Raw genomic sequence first — 17,790 nt, 5'->3', positions numbered from 1 at the left:
AGCCAGGGCAAGCTGGAGGCAAACCCCAGGCCTCGGTTTATAAAGGAAGACTGGTTGCAACTGGAAGGGCCAGTTTATTAGAGAAACCTCACATCGCAGAGAATTCACAACACAGTGGAGAGGGTCCGGGCCCGCTGAGGGGAAATCTTCTGCAGCAGCACAGGCCTACGTCCCCCAGCTCCAACCCCAGCGGGTGCCACGAAGGGAAGGGTTAACTGTAACACAGCTTATGGTTACAAGCAGCCTGAGAGAGCCAGTACTAAAGTCCCCAAAAAAGCCTCCCCGTTAGACAACAGTTAAAACGAAAATGGTTTAAAATGTTTAAAAGCTCCGTGTTCCTGGCTGCAGCACGATGGGGAGGCAAAGGGCTACAACACACGCAGTTCGCTGTGGGTCTCGGCACTCGAGCTGCTCTACCAGTGAAGGCCGGACGGGGGGGTCTTCTCGTCTTTGTTGCTTTCCAGAGAAAAGGGTGGGATTCGGACGTCAAAGTGGGAGCCATCAGGCCTCTCAAATCGAAAAGTACCCCTGCAAAACAACGGCAGAGATCACGCTGAGGCCAGGGAAAACGCAGCCAGTCGTCAGCAGCTAGGAGGTAAGAAACAAGCTCATCCATATCCTGCAGAGGGACTCTGGGGCTGTATTTGCAAGGTCGGTTCAGCAGCGAGAACATCTCTGCCAAGATGACTCATTTATTGGAAGACTCCCGGGCAGTTTACATCACATCTCTAATACGCTTTTCCTGAATAAAGATGTCATGACTGGATCCTCCAGGAGGTAAGCGCACTCCAAGCATCTGCAGCAGTGTTTACCTCACACCCATCCCACAGGAGACAGAACCAACAGCGCTATTTTTACAAACGTGATTACAAATAAATTCAGACGCGTATTTCTTGGCAGAAGCTCCACTAGTCGTCTGTGATAATACGAAATCTCAATACAGATGCAACTTGCAACAGCTGCTACTTTGCATTTCAGAAAAGGGCACTGAAGAACTGAATCTGGCTGTCCCTAAACATGCAAGGGACTTGCCACGTCCCTGGAAGCAGTCTCACTGCCCTGAAACGCAGACCACTGCACTGCAGAACATGGGCAAGAGGGCTGCGGAGAATAACAGGTCTTGCATCACGGAAAGCACACAACAGAAAACAAGACTTCAAGCTGAGCAGCTTCTGAACTTCAGAACCTTTATCTCCTTCCCTTCAGGGTGCATGCAGAGAGAGGGGGCAAAAAAATCAAAACACTACATCTATTTCTATTCCCCAGGACATACGTTCAGGCAATTCAAAATGCGTAACGTGTCAAACACGGGCGTATCTGGTAGACAAAAAGCTGCTCTCACATTTTTCCCAACTCAAAGGTAGTTCCAAGGCAGCTTAACATCTGAAACAATTTACTGAAAGCCAGAGAGACCTGTCGCACAGCAGGCAAGAGGTGGCTGCACATTTCTTCTTCAGAGACAACACTAAATGCGCTAACCCAGCTGAAATGTAAAACGAGGAAATTGCCTTAACCCCCCAGCACAGCAGAGAAACACCTCAGGCTGAGCACTTTCCTACCTGCACTTAGACAGGAGGGGACTTGGGTGCAAATTAAACTGAAGGCCTTAGCTTGAGTAACCCCACACGCTAATTCTCTGTGGTCACAGAACTGCACAGCTTCACTCAGGGACAGAATCAAAGCCCAGCAAAAGGGCAGGCCTCTCCGAAGAGGAGGAATCCTTGTGCACACACCTCTGCTGCCTAGGGAAACGCCAGCGTGAAGCCTCGTCCCTTGCACCAAGCACTGAAAGGGGCAGAAGCTGAGGGTAGCTGAAGATAATGGAGAATTGCTTCATGTCTTTTCAGTCCAGTCCAGCACAGACCAGAGCAGGAGGAGGAGGAGGAGGAGTTAGCCTGGAGCCTCTCTTGGCGCAGAGAACCAAGAGATCACCTTACCACCAGCTGGGATTACTACTACCAAGAAGCCGCTCATACAAAGACCCCTTTTAATTACCACACGCGTCCCGTCCAGTCCGCTTCCGCCCACCTTTAAGCCACAACTCCAGACTGCAAACTCTGCATCGCAGCTCAGCGCTGTGGGGTCCTACACCAAAACAACTACTGCGGTAATAAGTGCTTCTTACCACATGTGGCCACTGGATGCCTGCAGGGAGACGTGACTGCTGTACTGAAACGCTGGCTGCTCTTTCGATAGAACTGGCTCCTGAGAAGACAAGAAGAGACCACTCTACATCAGCAACAGATCTTAAGATTCCTCCACAGAGGGGCATCAGCAGGAAATTTACACAGCGAGAAGAAAAAGAGAATCGCAAATGTTCACACTGGCATTTGGCACCAGTTCCTCTTTTCTGTTTCTTAACATCTCAGCATCGCTCCCAGCTACGTGGCAGACAACCTGCCCGGTGAGTAGCGCAGAATCAGGTATTATTCCAGTTTCCCCATTATCAGTCATTTAGGAGCATTCTGTAATACCCTCCGTGAAGTTTCAGTTCACACAAACTAACAACAGATAAAAAGCTTACGTGATTTTTTTTTTTTTCCCACTGCCTGTTTTCTATTCCACATTTCTTTTGCCTCCTAAGAAATTTACTGGCAAACCAATCCAAGCGAGAGAACTCCAGCAAAGAGCTCGCTTCCCAAAAGAAGCGGCACAATACCTACCCTTCCCACAACACCGCGGCCTCGCACTGTTTCTAAGGTGCCAGACAAGCTAAATATCCTCCAGTGCCGTTCTCGCAGCTGTACCACTTCACTGTCAAGGTTCTCCAAGCGAATACAGTAGCGCCACTGGACGGAAGAAAAATAGTTATTAACAACGAGAATCAGTTGCAAACAGTTGATAACCCACAGCCGATACTGGGAAACAGTTGCCAGGCAAGGGCGACTCTCCCTCAGAGCTTATCACACCGCAACGATGCCACAGCAAATAAACTCCTTCCCTTTAGCTGCTCCGCAAAACAAAAGGCACTTACCCAGTAGACATGGGAATTCTGGGCTTCCTGTCAAGAGAAACAAAAGACTTTAGCAGCTGCCCTTCAACGCTCGGCGCCAAAACCTCTTCAGCTGTCAGCACAGCACAAGCACGGGGGCTCTCGCTCCACGCCAGACTGACGCAGCCAACTCACATGAGCGCAGAGACAGCTGCTCTCCGAAGCGGTCCGGCAGTTACCGCCTGGCACTGGCTCTGCTCTAGACATGTAATCATGAGGTGGGAGGTTTGCAGGGATCTCATGACTAGGGAGGGTTGATCTCCATGTTAATTACGCACTTTCTACAGATCTAGAAACACCCGTTTCCTTGCTTTCAGGCACCTGTTTTTCTGACGAGGTTAGGACAAACGTCAGTTGGGCTCCACAGAAGCTGCAGTGCCACACCAGAACACTCGCCCGTCACAGAGCAGGCTCACAGCAGCTGTACTCAGAAATCAAACTGCTGCTGTAATTCCCAGCCCTCCCGCTCAGAAATCTATCGGAGCCTTATTATTTCGGGTGGCCCACGTGAAGATGCTACGCTATCGAGTGTGCGTGGTTATCAGCTAAATCCAGAGTCTTTAGCCAAACCCTCTAACCTGCATTAGGGATGGGAAACGGGTCAACACCCACAGACCTCACCACTGGGCAGGATAACGGCCTTGTTATCTGGGCAGATGGCCTCGGTGCCACCTTACGCATGTGCCCAGCTGCAACTGAGGCAGTAAAGGACCAGTTTACAAGTCTTGCTAAGTATCTTGCTAACAGCGCTCTGCAGAGAAGCCCAGAGTACTTCCCATCCTACAAACAACAAGAGAAAGCCAATCTGCAGGAGCTGTTCTCCAAAATACTAACGACAAATATTTTCATATTCATACCTCTGCTGGACGTAATGACAACGAAATTACAACTGGGATTAAAATGTACTTTCTCCAGTAAGCAGAAGGTGCCTTCAGCGAGTCAACAGCCCTTAGGAAAACATCCAAGTTAACCAGCCCACAGAACTAACGCAGCAAGATGCAACACACACCTACCCTCATGCCCATATAGAAAGGGATGACTGTGACTCGGATGTTCTCTGTGGTTTCTCGGTGCACGTCGGAGAGCTCCAACCAGGGGTGGTTCTTTTCCTGCCACGCACACAGCGTATCCCGTGCTACAAAAGGTGGAACTGTGGGGAAGGAAAGATCGGAGTTCGTAAGCATGTTGTAGCCAGGGTGCCCCCCACATCCCCAAGCAACTGCCTTCAGAGTTACAATTACTTAAAGGAGGCTTTACTGTGACAAAATCCAAGCCAGACCATGATTTTCACACTGTATCCAAGACAATGGCCTCTGGATAATTGCCACAAAACACCCCAAGCATCTGGCTGGCTCTGGGGATTTACCTCAGAGGACAGAAATTACCTTTTGTTTGGTCGTACATGAGAAACCTCTCAAAGAGCTCATGCTGGATGGGCACCTGATCGGTGGAGCTGTAGGGAAGGATATCTTCATGGCTTACGTAGTCTAAACCTGGAGAAGAAACCCCAAAAGCAGTTGAACTTCCAGCAAAGAGCAGCTCAGAAGTCCCCGACAGAGAAACAGATCCCACTAGCGAGAAGTTAATAAAAGGACTATAAGGACTTGGTAGCAGAAACCAATGTTGATACCATGACTGCAAGCAAGAAGGGAGGAAACCGGCCAGTAATAAACTCGGCAGCGTTCTCCTGGGAGATTTCTCCATAGGATAAATTCTCTGATAAATACAAACTGGCTGCAAAGTCACTGAACAGTCAGTCACAGAAGGACTTTGGGCAGGAAATGCACATGATGAAAGATCTAGCTAGCAGTCCTGGTAATAAATAAAAATAAATAAAGCAGAATAGCTTGTATGCAACAAGGTTTGCATATGGGATTCGTGTATCACTAGCTCAGAGTATCTATGCCTTTGTCTGATCAGAGTCTGCCCAACTTCCATCTCTCCAAAAGGGCCTCACACATTTTAGTAATTCTGTTTTTTTCTAGCAGGGTCCTAAAGCACAGACAGGTCTACTACAGGAATGCCCTAAGTGCACCGCCGCTTCGCTGGTAGGAGTCGACTGCTCACGACTGTTTTGGGCTCACCTCATGACAACCCACATCTCCACAGAGGTTAGAGGCGCTTCTTACTCACCTGGTATGGCATAGAGGGCTCTGCTGTCATCGTGATTTGCCAGGAACGTCACTGCTTCTGTCTGTGATCTCTGAGACTGAGAAAAGAGAGGTTTAAGTCTTTCACAGAACGGATTGTTGAAGGTCAGTTTCCACTTATGCTTCAGTTTACTACTGTTCCTTCTACAGCATATAAGATTTGTTTTATGTAACCAATTCACCTCAGAACATTTCCACTTTCAAGTTCCTCCAGACTAATTTTTCTCTCAAACAAGTGGAAAACATTTTCAGTGCTGCAGCCCACGTTTATAATTACTTACGTGCACCAGAAAAGGAATGCCAACAGGATAAGGCAGTGAGGTTGGAAAGGGTAAACATTATCCAGAAAACAGTCACATGACACTCCAGAATATTTTTCTCAGGGAAATTACGACTTGAAAAACAAATTTGCCCTACAAGTTCCAAACGATCCCAGGACAAAGACCCAAGCTAGCCATCACAACCACTTGGATCTACGGCCAGCGATAGAAAAGCATTCGCATCAGAGAAGATATTTGAGTTTCAATACCACGATGACATTCGTTACTTACTATATGCGGACAATCCCGGGCATCTATGAGCACCTGGTAGTAAGTATGCGTTTTGCCCTTGACCTCCTTGGAACCATGGCCTGCCGCGTTCTCACTCCTGAACGGAAAAGCAGAGCCCTGAGCTCAAGTGCACGCACCCTAACCCCTGCTTCAGCTGGGACTCGGAACGGGAGGGAGCTCACTTCGAGACGGCAGCAAGCCTTTGTTAACAGGACCAAGCACATTCATAAACAACAGTTTCTTAACATGCATTCTGCAGGCTGTAAGCATTCAGTTCTACCCGAATTAAGCTCGCTCATACAACGCTAGATGAGACAAGATGACAACCAGCGGTGTTTCTCACAGCACACCTCTTTTTTCAGACAACTCAGAAGTTCTTTCTGCTCAGCCCCATGTCCTGGCTGGGGCAGGTATTTCTACTGCCCTCTTGTTCTCTCTCTGCTCACTCCTCACCCCTTTCCAAGTCCAAATGCACGCTCACTGGCACACCTCCAAAACAAGCCAGGGGAAAACGAATTGAAGAGAGCAGAGAAGCGAATAGTGACTCAAACAGAAGGATGAGCTTGGCCTAGGGGGCTGAAAGTGGAGGCAGGGGGGAGTTGGAAGGAAGGGAGCTGACAAATCCAACTCACTGGCAACCTATAAAGGAAGCAGCCTGTAATTTTAAACACAGGAGCAAGTTAAACTAAGCAAAGCAAAATTAAGTTTTGCTTTATTAAAAAGATGACGGGATGTTTTTTTCCATTTCTCTCTCTCTCACACACCCACACTCTTCCTTCCTACTTCCATCCAGTCTCTAACAGAAAATTAATGCAACGTCTCTTATTTGAGCACCTCTCTTCCAGTTTATCTTCACACAAAACAGAACTGCACCACTGTCCTCAAAAAGCAGGAAACTTGCTAAGAAATGCAGCAGTATAATATAAATGTAGCAGTATAATAGCAAATAGACATGGAAGAATCCTTACTTTTCTGTGACAGGAGAAGCAACATCTCGATCATAGAGCCTGGCTTGCCAGGGAAACAGAACTATCCCTCGATAGCCAAACACGCTGTGAAGAAAGAGCTGAAAGGAACAAATAATTGCATTTGAATACACAGCTGGCTTCAACCAGCTTAGATACAATAAGAAACATGAACCCAAAAGCCCCTTTTCTGACAATATCTTAAGAAAAAATAAAAATCTGCTAATCGAGCTACCCCCGCTAACAAGAAACACTTACAAAAAACTAAATATGCTAGATGGAAATGCAGGGAGAATGACCATAGCAGAAACAAAGAGGGAACGTAAAGAGTTTGGGATGAGAGAACAAATTCACGTCGTCTCTATCCCATAAAACTGAATGGCTACACCAGTAATAAAGTTCTGGAACATCCCAAGTGCAGAGAGGAGAGCAGGACAGAAGGGACTGCTCAGGAACACAAACAGATCTGCGAGTCGCACACGCACCAACGACAAGTTTAGTTGTTGTGTCTAACATTCAGCAACTGGTTCTTTTACTGCTAAGGGGAGAAAACGCTTAAACAAAACCTGCAGAGCACATTATCTCTGCACGAGCGGCTCTGTCGTGGTGCAGATTCTTATCGACTTGCTACTGTCAGATGACTGACAAACTGCAGACACAGCAGGGACGAGGCACGCTGATCTGTGGAACCTCTGGCCTTCTACTACTACGCTGCGGATCCCCCAGCTACCCGACGGCTGTGGAAGGAGCCTGGAGGGTCAGCGCCGCTCCCCCGGAGCGCTCACCTGGCCCGTCTCGTATTTGCCATGCTGCTTCGGTGCCTCGAACACCCCCACTGTCTCCAGCACTTTGCCCTCGGGACGGTTCCTAGGAGCAGAGAGGCGGCTTGTCCCCAGCACCGCGCTGTGCAGGGCGCACAAAGAGCTGAGCCCCAGCCCCGAGCCTCCCGGAGGGCACTGTGCGCCCCTGCCAGAGCCCAGCTCCCTGGCCCTCCACTCCCAGTACCCCCCCCGAAACCCTCATTTCCCACCTCGCCACGCAGACACCCCCAGATCCCACCTTTCCCACCTGCCCTCCCCTCCAGGACCCTCCTAGATCCCTTCTTTCCCCCCTCACCCCCCAGGCACTGCCAGATCCCCCTTTTCCCACCTCACCCCCCCCCAAGGCCCCTCTTTCCCACCTTGTCCCCACTCAGAGCCCCAAAACCCCTCCTTTCCCACCTCACCCCTCCCAGACTCCCCTTTTCCCACCTCACCCCTACAGCCCCCCCTCAGCACCCCCTCAGCATGCCCTACCCCAGGTCCCCCCCCCATCTACTCCAGGCCCACCTCCCACAGTGACCCAGCACCCCAAAACCCCCTCAGCACCCCCTCAGCATCTCCCAACCCCCCTCAGCACCTCCCCAAACCCCCCCTCAGCACATCCCCAAAACCCTTCAGTACCTCCCAACCCCCTCAGCACCCCCTAACACCCCCTCACAGCCCCCTCAGTGCCCCTCAACCCCCCTCTGCACCCCCCAAAGCCCCCCTCAGTACCCCCTAAACCCCCTCAGCAACCCTCAATCCCCCTCGCAGTCCCCTCAGCACCCCCTCACCCCTGTCAGCGCCCCCCAACCCCCCCATCACCACCCCCAAAACCCCCTCACAGCCCCCTCAGCACCCCCTAACTCCCCCCGGCACCCTCCTAAACCCCCTGACAGCCCCCTCAGCGATCCCCAATCCCCGTCAGCACCCCCAAAACCCCTCACAGCCCCCTCAGCGCTCTCTCACCCCCGTCAGCACCCCCCTAAACCCCCCCTCAGCACCCTCAACAGCACCTCACCCCCCCCCAGCACCCCCAAAACCCCCTCAGCAACGCCCCCCCCGCCAAGGCCTCACCGCGACGACAGGTGCCTCCGCGGCGGCAACGGCGGCAACAGCGGCAGGACGGCGGCGGCCGCCGTCCCTCCCCCGACTCCCAGAGGCGGCGCCCCGCGTCCCGGGAGCCGTTCCCTCAGCGGCTCCCACAGCGGCAGCCCCCGGGCCCGGCACCGGCCCAGCGCCGCCGCCACGTACCGCCGAGCCGCGCCGCCCGACATCCCGCCGCCGGCCCACAATGCACCGCGCGGCCCCCCCCCCGCCGCCGCCGCTCCCCCCTCCCTTCCCTTCCCGCCGAGGGGGCGCTCTAGCCCGCTCCTCTCTATGGTGCCCCGCGTCGCCTAGGTGACGGAGGCCGCGGGCCAAGATGGCGGACGCCGTCAGGGCAGGGCCGCGCCTGAGGAGAGCGGTGGAGGGAGAGGAGCTGGCCGGGCTCCCCGCCGCGCTGCGGGACGAGCTGCGGGACGCTGTGGGGTCTGAGGGTGCCCTGGTGCCCTTTAGCTTGCTGAGGAGGCTGCACGGCGGGCTGCGGGAGGCAGGTGGGCTGTGCCGGGCCTGCTCGGCCGGGCCGCGCCGCCGTTAATGTCCGTTAATGTCCGTTAATGTCCGTTAACCGCCCCCTCGTCCCGCCCGCAGGGTCGCCGCTGTTCCTCTACCAGCTCCTGGAAGGCAGCGAGATCGCCGTGCCCGAGGTGCCGGTGCAGCCGCGGGTAGGTGAGGGGAGTGCCGGGGGCGGGCTGGGGGCCCCCTCGTCCCGCGGCCCTGACGGGAGCTCTGCTCTGCCCCCAGAACCCCGAGCTGGTGGCGCGGCTGGAGCGGATCAAGGCCAGGCTGGCCAACGAGGAGTACCGGCGGATGACCCGCAATGTCACCGGCCAGGTGAGGGGCCTAGACAAGGATAGCTCCCCCACCATGCACCCCGAGAGGTCCGACCCCTCCTGCATTGCCTTCGATGCTCCTGAGGCAAAACCGAGGGGCCAGGAGAATGAAAATCCATCCGTCTTAAAGGCAAAAAAAACATCCTGCCCTGTCACACCCGTGTTGCCCACCAGTTCGTCTTCAAGCTGGTACTGGCGTGAAGAACAGGAGAAGTTTCTTAGCTTTCTAAACCTATGATGCTGTCACGTGTGTCTGTGCATTGCCGACTGCCCCATCGTGACTCATCCTCAAAAGCATGGCCAAAAACAACCCAACAGCCAAATGAATTTTCTTATAGAATGAATGCAGTGCAGAGGGGAGGGGGGCGGGGACCTAAGGAGCGCACGCTGTGAATACCTGGGAACAATAGGTGCGGTGCTGAGGCCAGACAGGCAGGACAGGGTTATGGGGAGTGTGGAATAGAAGGCACTGACTTTTTGGAGCAGCTCATCTTGCCAAAAGTTGTCAGGTTTTGATCTGGGAGACTAAGCGTCTTATGTAAATATTTTACTGTGAGCATTTGTGCTGCCATTTTCTGAACTGTTCTATGTTTGCTATAGTTTTGAAGTGAGGTCATTCGTGTCAAGGTAAAAACAGGGTTGAGTGAGATCTTTGTGAACAGTGACCGTTTTGACAAGCCCACGCTTGTCAGATGACAAGGTGAAATCCTCTAGGGTCTCTTAAAGACAGATCTTCAGACTCCACGTAAGAGATCTCCAAGAAATGCTTTGATTAAAAATTACCCCTTCTTGTTATCACCGAATCAGGCCACAAGCATAAATCCAGAAATCTCTGTGGAGGGCCCCGCGGGAGCTTCCCAAACTTCTGACTGGATCCGAGGGACAGGACAGGGTATTGGTATTGCTTTTATTCTGCAGTTAACGTTAAAATGCAACAGAATACAAGTTGTTTTAATCCCTTCTTTTAGGACATGAACCGAGGTGGGACCCTAGCCGACTTTGGGAGGCAAAGTGAGTGGCTGGCACCTGGCAGCGCGTACCGAGAGGCAGAGAAGTCAGTCAGGAAGCGTCGCGTCGCTAGCAGTTGGCCTCAGGCAGCCGTTCCCTCTCAGAGCAACGGCATCTCGCCGGGAGTTAATGCACAGAAGTGTTCCTCGAGTAAAAGAGCGGCCCATCTTACAAGTATTTCTGGGGGCACAAAGCGTGTGAATTCTCGAGCCTTCCCGTAGCCCAGCGGAGGCAGTCTCAGGCAGATTCACTCAGCAGTTTTACGGCTTGCCCCCCGCCCTGTTCCCCCAGCCTTACCTAAAAGCGATCCTCTTTTCCCTTCTCTCCAGTTCGCTCCGTTAAAGCCGTGGTCATCACCGTCTTCAACTTCATCGTCACCGTGGTAGCCGCGTTTGCCTGCACGTACCTGGGCAGCCAGTACGTCTTCGCGGAGACCGCGGCGGTGAGTGAGCCTGCTCGTGGGGCTCTCTGCACGGCCGGGCAGGAGCAGCAGACGCTCCCTGGCACCAAGCAGCAGCTTCACCATTCACACGTGGTCACTTTTCTCTCTTTTTGCGTCCTCAGCGCGTCCTCTCAGCGGTAATCGTGGCCTCGGTGGTTGGCTTGGCGGAGCTGTATGTCATGGTGCGGACCCTCGAAGGGGACCTTGGGAAGCTGTAGCCACGCGCATCCCCCTGAGCTGTGGTGCTCGTGCTGCGCTGGAGGCTTTGGCCCACCCCAGGAGGCATTTGTTTGGGGCAGGCTCATCTCGGCGTTGGCGTCTGGTGGACCTCGCTTCCCGCTCCTTAACGTTCCCGAAATGAATCATGGATTAAAAATCATGCAGCTGCAGAGCAGAAGAGGGAATGGCTGTGAGCTTTTACCACCCCAACACGGAGAGGAGTGTGAGCTGGTGCTGTTCCAGCTCTGTGAAGCCGCTGTGCTTTCGTTCTGCAAATAAACACCGTTGTGTTCTCAGCCTCCTTCCTGCCATGCGGCTCGCTGACTTGGCGTGTCGAAGCCATCGCAGCCAGCCGCAAACCTTCCCTCTCCCTCCGCACCCCGCGTCGTGCTCTGTCTCCTGCAGGAAGCAGCGCCCTTGCTTTGCCCGGCCTCCCTGCTCCCACCCGCTCCCCCACGTGCTTTAAGGAGCACGTTACTCACTCGTTACTCACTCGTGACCAGCGTGGCAGTACCACATTGGTGACGGGAGCTTTCCCCCCTCCTCGCAGATCTGTTCAGGACGACAGCACCTGGTGTGGCGGCGTTGGGGTTGACGCCCAGCTTGGCCTTGTCCCGAAAAGCTCAGCAAGCAGGCGTCCCCTCCACGTAGCTCGTACCGAGTCCTCACACGGGGAGAGGGACGCCCCGGGGGCTGCCACAGCTCCTGACCCGCAGTCCTGCGGCTGGGGGGGTGCCAAAAGGAGCCTGGAGCCCCTGCAGGGGGGGAAGTACGGGGGGAAGCGGAGCAGCACCGTGCCCCGTGGCGGGGCACCGCAGGCAGACAGGGCAGCGACAGGCCTTTGCTCCATGCCTGACCCACCAAAAGACGCCCGGCTTGTGTGGACGGGGAGGGAAAAAAGCCCCGTGAGGAGCCCGGGGGCTTCTCCGGTGCCGCTGAGCGCGGAGCGGAGCCCAGCGGGTGCCCCCAGGGCCCTGCGGTGAGGAGGGGGGGCACGGCCGGACCCTGGGGGACGCAGACACCTGGCGGGCAGGCACCGAGCCAGGGCGGGACACAGCGATTAATGCTCTGATGGCAGCTAAGCCCCTCTGCGACCACGCTTTAATATCCGATACGGGGAGATCTGCCGGCACCTGCGAACGTGCCCGCGGATTAGGGGCGGCCGCGCCACAATCATCCGCGGATACTGCCTCAGATTAAGGTATTTCTCCAAAAGATTAGGCGGTATTAAGCCGGGGGGGGGGGGAGCTGATGGGGGAGCTGGCCCCGCCACGGCCTCACCGGCATTTAGGATATTGGGTGGCATCGCAGGGACCGTGGGGCCCGGCGGTAATTCCGCACCCTAATGAAATCAGGGCGATAAACCCCCGGTGCCAGGGTAGGGGGGGGGGGGGGGGGCCTCGCCGTGGCTACGGCTCGCCCAGGTTGGTGATGGCCGCGCTGTAGATGAGGTCGGAGATGGAGCCCAGCGAGGTGGGGAGGCCCCGAGCGGGGCTGTGGGGTGCTGGCGGGATGGGGACGGGGCTGGTGCCGTCGGGGGGCACCACGGGCAGATCCCGCTCCCCGCGTGGCGGCGGCGGCGGTGGTGGCGGCTCCGGTTTGGCGCTGCGGATCCTGCGGGCACGGCGGTTCTGGAACCAGACCTGGGGGGAGGCAATGAGACAGCGGGAGGGATGGAAGGAGGTTGGGGACACCCTGCCGGGGGGGGTCCCCCGGCCCCGCTCACCTGGATCTTGGCCTCGGGCAGCTGCGTGAGCTCGGCCAGGCGCTCCCGGGTGGCGATGTCCGGGTAGGGCACGGCGGCGAAGGCCCGCTCCAGCTCCCACAGCTGCCCCCGGCTGAACGTGGTTCGCCGCCGCTTCCGTGGCCCCCCCGGGGGTCCCGGGGACCGGTTCTCCCCCCCCCCCCTCCGCCGCCCCCCGCCCGCCGCCCGGTCCGCCCGCCCCGTCGGGGAAGCGGAGCAGCGGCTGGGGGGCGCGGGGGGTGCCCGGGGCCGCACTCATCCTGCCCGGCTCCCCCCGGCCCCGCCGCCGACCCGCTTTTTTATCCCCTCCCGGGGTGGATGGGGGGGGCTGGGACCGCCCCGAGCGGGCGGTGCTCACCGGGCCCCCCCCCCCCCCCCCCAGCTCCCCTCCCCGGTTCTCTCCCGGGGATGCTTCCCCGGTGGGTGCCCCCCGACGGCAGCACCCCGCGGGGCTCGGGGACGGTGCCCCCAGCACCTCCGGCCCCAGGAACCCCGCCAGCTCCCAGCACTGCCCCCCCACCCCCCCCCCCGACGGCTCCCCCCAAGAGGCAGCACCCAGAGGAACCCAGACCGAGGAGGGGGGCTTGGGGGTCCGGTGCCAGCACGTTGGGGAGCCCAGCTGATAGCGGCCCCCCCCCCGTGCCCCGTCCCCAGGACAAGATGTCTCCGTGCAGCACCCACCGCCTGTCCCCAGCCCCTTCCCCCCCCCCATCCCCGTGTCACCACGGCTGTCCCGCGGGGCTGGCACGGGTCAATGTTTAACCGAGCGGTGGTACCAGTTGTGCGGGGCGGCCCGGGGCCGGCTGGCGGTGGCTCCCAGCGGGGCCAAGCGGGTGCCGCCGCCACCACCACCCCGAGCGAGGGGTGCAGGGGGGGCGAATGGAGGCGGAGGGCGAGCGGGGCTGGGAGCCCCGACAAGGCACGAGGCCCACAACGCTCCCACGGGGCCCGCGGCGACCGTAAGTCCACGGGAGACGGAGGGGACTGAGGCCACCCCGTGCCACAGTGACCAGGGCCTGAGCAGCCAACGTGGCCGCCTGGGTGGCTGGGGGGGGGGGCTGGCACCCCAAAAACGCTGGGGTGGGGGGACAGGGGTGTCCCTGTGCGGGGACGTGGGGGATGCTGCACTCCGTCCCCTGCCAGGCGCTGGGGCGCAGTGGGGACAGGAGGAAAGCACGAGCACGGCATGGCCTCGGGTCCCTCTCCTCGGGGTGCCCCGCACGTGGGGACACCCACCACCCCGCCGCCCCCTGTTCCCCCAAGGAGCCCCGGAGCGGAGCAGGAGGGACCCGCGGTGGGGAAGGAAACGCGCCTGAGGGTGGTGCTGAGGTAAGGGGGACGCGGTGGGCTTGGGGACATGGCAGGGATCGGACGCAGCACCAGCCTCGCCTGGTCCAGGGGCGCAGCGGGGCTCCCCGGGGTCCCCAGGCGGTGACACCTCTGTGTCCCCCCTCACCCCCCGGTTAGGGTCCGGCCGCTGACCTGCACGGAGACACGCCGAGGTGACCGGCGGGTGGTGCACAGCCTGGGCGACGGCACCGTCCACGTAAGTGCCACCTCCCCAGGGGGGCCAGGGGCCGTGGTCCCCCCCCCACCCACCCCGAACCACCGCCACCGTCCCCAGGTGAGCGCGGCCAGGCACGACGCCACCTTCGGGTTCAGCGCCGTCTTCGACGCGGGCGCCTCGCAGGAGGCCGTCTTCGAGGGCAGCGGGATGAGGCAGCTGGTGGAGCTGGCGATAGACGGGTGAGCCCCCCCTTGAGCCCCCCATCCCCACGTCCCCACCACGCGGGAGCCGTGCAGGCCCCACGGGGAGGTCTGCATTGCCGGGACGGGGCCGGGAGGTGGCATCTCTACACCGCAGCCTGGGGCCATGCCTGAGGCTCGGCCTCCTTCCCCAGCTTCTCCTGCACCGTCTTCGCCTTCGGACAGACGGGCTCGGGGAAGACCTACACCCTGATGGGGCCTCTGGGGCAGGTACAGCACCAGCTCCGACGGCAGGATGGGCTCCTCGCGCCCCGTGGTGGGAGCGGGCGGGAGGTGAGGACGCGCTGTGACCGCTCGGCCTCTGCAGAGCGAGGCCCAGCCGGCGGTCCCGGCTGTGCAGGGGCTGATGCAGAGATCCTTCGCCTGCCTCCTGGAGCACAGCCGGAGCCGCAGCCCCAGCCTGGCGCTCAGTGCCTCCTACCTGGAGATCTACAACGAGCAGGTAGGTTCCTGCACGGCCGCCCAGCCCGGCCCTGCTGCCACCCCCTGCCCCGTCCCCGCTGCCTCCCCTCCGCCGTCCCCCCCCAGGTCAGGGACCTGCTGAGCCCGGGGCCGCCGTGCGCCCTGCCCCTGCGCTGGAGCAAAACCCGCGGCTTCTACGCGGAGAACCAGCTCAGCGTGGACTTCGAGAGCCTGGAGGCCATCGTCGACCTGCTCCTGCAAGGTGCCGGGGCAGGGGCCACGTGGGGCACATTCGGGAGGTGCTGCACCCAGCGGTGCCCCCCCTGCAGCTCTCCATCCCGGCAGGTTCCCGGAGGCGCCGGACCTCTGCGCACGCCCTCAACAGGCACTCGAGCCGCAGCCACGCTCTCCTGACCATCCACATCCGCAGCCGAGCCGTGAGCACAAATCCTGCTCCGGGCACACGGGGGAGGGCTGGGGGGGGCCCTGGCTCTGCGGCTGTGTCCTGCTCCCCGAGGATGTTTTTGTGGGGCTGGGCACTGCAGCAGGCAATGGGGAAGGGGCAGGAGGGACGCAGGACCAGAGCATTTATCCCACAGTGTGTGTCGCCCCCCCTCCAGCCCAGCACCAGCCCCAGCAAGCAGGGCACGCTGTGCTTCGTGGACCTGGCCGGCAGCGAGCGGGTGAAGGACACCGGCTCCACCGGGGAGCTCTGCGTGGAGGCCAACAACATCAACCGCAGCCTCCTGGCGCTGGGTAAGAGCTGGGGACCCCCTGCAGCGGCTGCCGGACCCCGTCACAGCCCCGACACACGCTTTGAGGCTCGTCCTCCCGCAGGACACTGCATCTCCCTGCTGGCCAAGCCCCAAGGGAAGCGGACACACATTCCCTACAGGGACAGCAAGCTCACCCGGCTGCTGGCCCGCTCCCTGGGCGGCTGGGGCGTCACGCTGATGGTACGTGCATGGAGGAGGCTGGGCAGGGGGGTTTGGGGTGCACAGAGCCACGGGGTCTTGCCCCACGGAGGGGAAGGCTAGATGGGGATGGGGATCACCCTGGCTGGAGGCTCACCTGCGGGTTCTCCTCGTCGGCAGGTGGCCTGCATCTCCCCGTCCTCGCGCTGCCTCTCGGAGACGCTGAGCACGCTGCACTACGCCAGCCGAGCCTGCAGGGTCACCACCAGACCCGTGGCCAACAGGGTACGGCTGTGGGCAGGGGCAGGATGCTCAGCCCCGCTGCCGGGACCCCTCCGAGCCATCCCCTCATACTCCCAGGTCCCCCGGGAGAAGCTGCTGCAAACCTTGGAGGAAGAGATCTGGGCCCTGCAGCTGGAGAACCTCTCCCTGCGCCAGCAGCTCTGCCTGCCCACGGTGCCGACGAGGAGTGAGGAGGTGCTGGGGACCCCCCCGAGGCCGGGGGCACAGCCAGGCTGGGCGGGCAGGTACGGCCACATGGGGCCGCGCTGCCCCCCACCCGAAGGGCAGCTCCTGTCGGAGGGAGCCCCAGCCTGGCCCAGCCTCTACGGCCTCCTGCGGGACTTCGTGGTGGAGAACGAGCAGCTCAGGTACTGGGGGGGTCCCGCTGGCACATGCAGGACCCACAAACAGGGGCTCCAGGAGCCGGAGGAGCAGCCAGAGCCCCCCAGCCGGGCAGCACTCAGTGCCTGCCTCTCCCAGGGATGTGGATGTTTGCTTCAGGGAGGGTCTGGAGGCAGGGCTCAGAGACTCGCTGGAGGCTGCCCATGCCCTGCCCTGCTCCCTCACTGCTCCCCAGGCAGCCCCACAAGTCCCCAGACCCTGGCGGTGACATCCCAGCCGTCCCATCCTGCAGAGCCCCCCGCAGCTCCTGCGGCAGCCAGGTCCCTCTCCGGAGCACCCACGTCCCGCTCGGCCACCCCACGCAGCTCCGGCAGCCCCACGCGACACCCGCCTCCGGGCACCAGCTGCCGGTGAGCGCGGGGACCCCGGGCATTCCCGTGCAGGCTGCAAGGAGGCTGCACAAACACCCTCTGCTCTCTCCCTCTTGCAGAAACTGCCTCCTGCCTCCAGTTGCCCCCAGTGCTGCCCCGGTCTGCCCGATGCCATCGTGCCCCAGGTACATTTTGTGTCCCTTCCGAGGGGGCAGGCAGGGCGCAGCAGCACCCTGACAGCTCCACTCGGTCCCCAGGTGCTGCCGGGGCTCCCCGTGCCACAGCCGGTCCCCCTCGGCATCCCGCTGCCCGGCCAGGAGGACGCGGCTCTGCCCGGCTCCCGGCCACACCAGGGAAAGCGGTGAGAGATGGGGATGGGGCCGACCCCGGGGCATCATCTCGGGAAAGCCCCGGGGATGTGGAGAGGCGGTAAGTCGGGGTTTTGCTCACGGCAGGAGCCGGGGAAGGAGCCGGAGCTCATCTCGGCGGCACCCGGTGCCACGGGACAGCCGGGAGCCACCGGGCTCCGAGCGCTGGCCCAGCCCCGAGAGAAGGGTTGTGCCTTCGGCCCCACCGTGGCCAGGCCCAGTCCTGTCGGAGCCTGGAGGTGAGCGGGGTGGGACGGGCAGAGCCTCGGGGTCTGGCGTGTGCCCCATGGGGCTGCGGGCCTGATCCTGGGGTGCTGGAGACCTGACCCTGCCGGCTCCCGGCCGCCAGCCGCCGGAGCTGTCCCTCTGCCACAGTGGGAAGAGGCCCCGGGCTGGCTAGCGGAGCAGATCTGAGCTGCCAGAGCCGCACCGGAGCCGGGACCAGCAGGGGGGACCCTGCACCCTGTAACCAGCCCCAGCCTGGCTACAGCTGGGGGCACAACCACAGCCCCCCGGGGCACAACAGAGCACAAGGACCG

At 59.6% G+C, this 17,790-nt stretch overlaps 4 protein-coding genes across 7 annotated transcripts; 2 read left to right on the top strand and 2 right to left on the bottom strand.

Moving 5' to 3' along the window:
- Positions 1–54: 54 nt before the first annotated feature.
- On the bottom strand, positions 55–8,767 carry POLDIP2 (DNA polymerase delta interacting protein 2). The gene is made up of 11 exons (XM_080562849.1): positions 8,536–8,767; positions 7,444–7,525; positions 6,662–6,759; positions 5,694–5,790; positions 5,126–5,201; positions 4,378–4,485; positions 4,006–4,142; positions 2,975–3,001; positions 2,664–2,789; positions 2,126–2,205; positions 55–528 (listed from the first exon to the last, which is right to left on the bottom strand). Exons 1-11 carry the CDS (start codon positions 8,733–8,735, stop codon positions 414–416), a joined length of 1,146 nt encoding a protein of 381 aa, XP_080418975.1. The 5' UTR covers positions 8,736–8,767; the 3' UTR covers positions 55–413.
- A 72-nt stretch (positions 8,768–8,839) lies between these two features.
- Positions 8,840–11,360, top strand: VMA12 (vacuolar ATPase assembly factor VMA12). Of its 4 annotated transcripts, XR_013941168.1 has the most exons (7): positions 8,840–9,053; positions 9,151–9,224; positions 9,304–9,393; positions 10,200–10,284; positions 10,361–10,403; positions 10,730–10,842; positions 10,965–11,360. XR_013941168.1 is itself a non-coding variant. In XM_080562854.1 (6 exons), exons 1-6 carry the CDS (start codon positions 8,882–8,884, stop codon positions 11,058–11,060), a joined length of 588 nt encoding a protein of 195 aa, XP_080418980.1. In that variant the 5' UTR covers positions 8,845–8,881; the 3' UTR covers positions 11,061–11,360. The 4 variants fall into 4 exon arrangements, 3 of the variants coding, with proteins under 3 accessions (XP_080418980.1, XP_080418979.1, XP_080418978.1); XM_080562854.1 differs by lacking the exon at positions 10,200–10,284 and having other exon boundaries at positions 8,845–9,053; XM_080562853.1 differs by lacking the exon at positions 10,200–10,284 and having other exon boundaries at positions 8,845–9,053; positions 10,361–10,550.
- Positions 11,361–11,507: 147 nt separating this feature from the next.
- On the bottom strand, positions 11,508–13,517 carry SEBOX (SEBOX homeobox; the record flags this gene model as incomplete). Its single annotated transcript, XM_080562851.1, is given in 3 exon segments — positions 11,508–12,704; positions 12,788–12,955; positions 12,957–13,517. Coding segments are annotated over 3 exon segments (963 nt in total). The 3' UTR covers positions 11,508–12,470.
- A 42-nt stretch (positions 13,518–13,559) lies between these two features.
- On the top strand, positions 13,560–17,694 carry KIF12 (kinesin family member 12; the record flags this gene model as incomplete). The annotated part of the gene is given in 17 exon segments (XM_080562813.1): positions 13,560–13,673; positions 13,676–13,764; positions 14,069–14,134; positions 14,273–14,351; positions 14,430–14,551; positions 14,707–14,782; positions 14,880–15,014; positions 15,101–15,236; positions 15,320–15,411; positions 15,595–15,730; positions 15,812–15,930; positions 16,069–16,173; positions 16,249–16,538; positions 16,748–17,068; positions 17,141–17,244; positions 17,339–17,557; positions 17,560–17,694. Coding segments are annotated over 17 exon segments (2,295 nt in total). The 3' UTR covers positions 17,652–17,694.
- Positions 17,695–17,790: the final 96 nt, after the last annotated feature.

This window comes from Anser brachyrhynchus (genome assembly GCF_964034855.1).
Source record: "Anser brachyrhynchus genome assembly, chromosome: 20".
NCBI lineage: Eukaryota > Metazoa > Chordata > Aves > Anseriformes > Anatidae > Anser > Anser brachyrhynchus.
The sequence above is the reverse complement of the archived record's forward strand: the minus strand, read 5'-3'. Positions and strand labels throughout refer to the sequence as shown.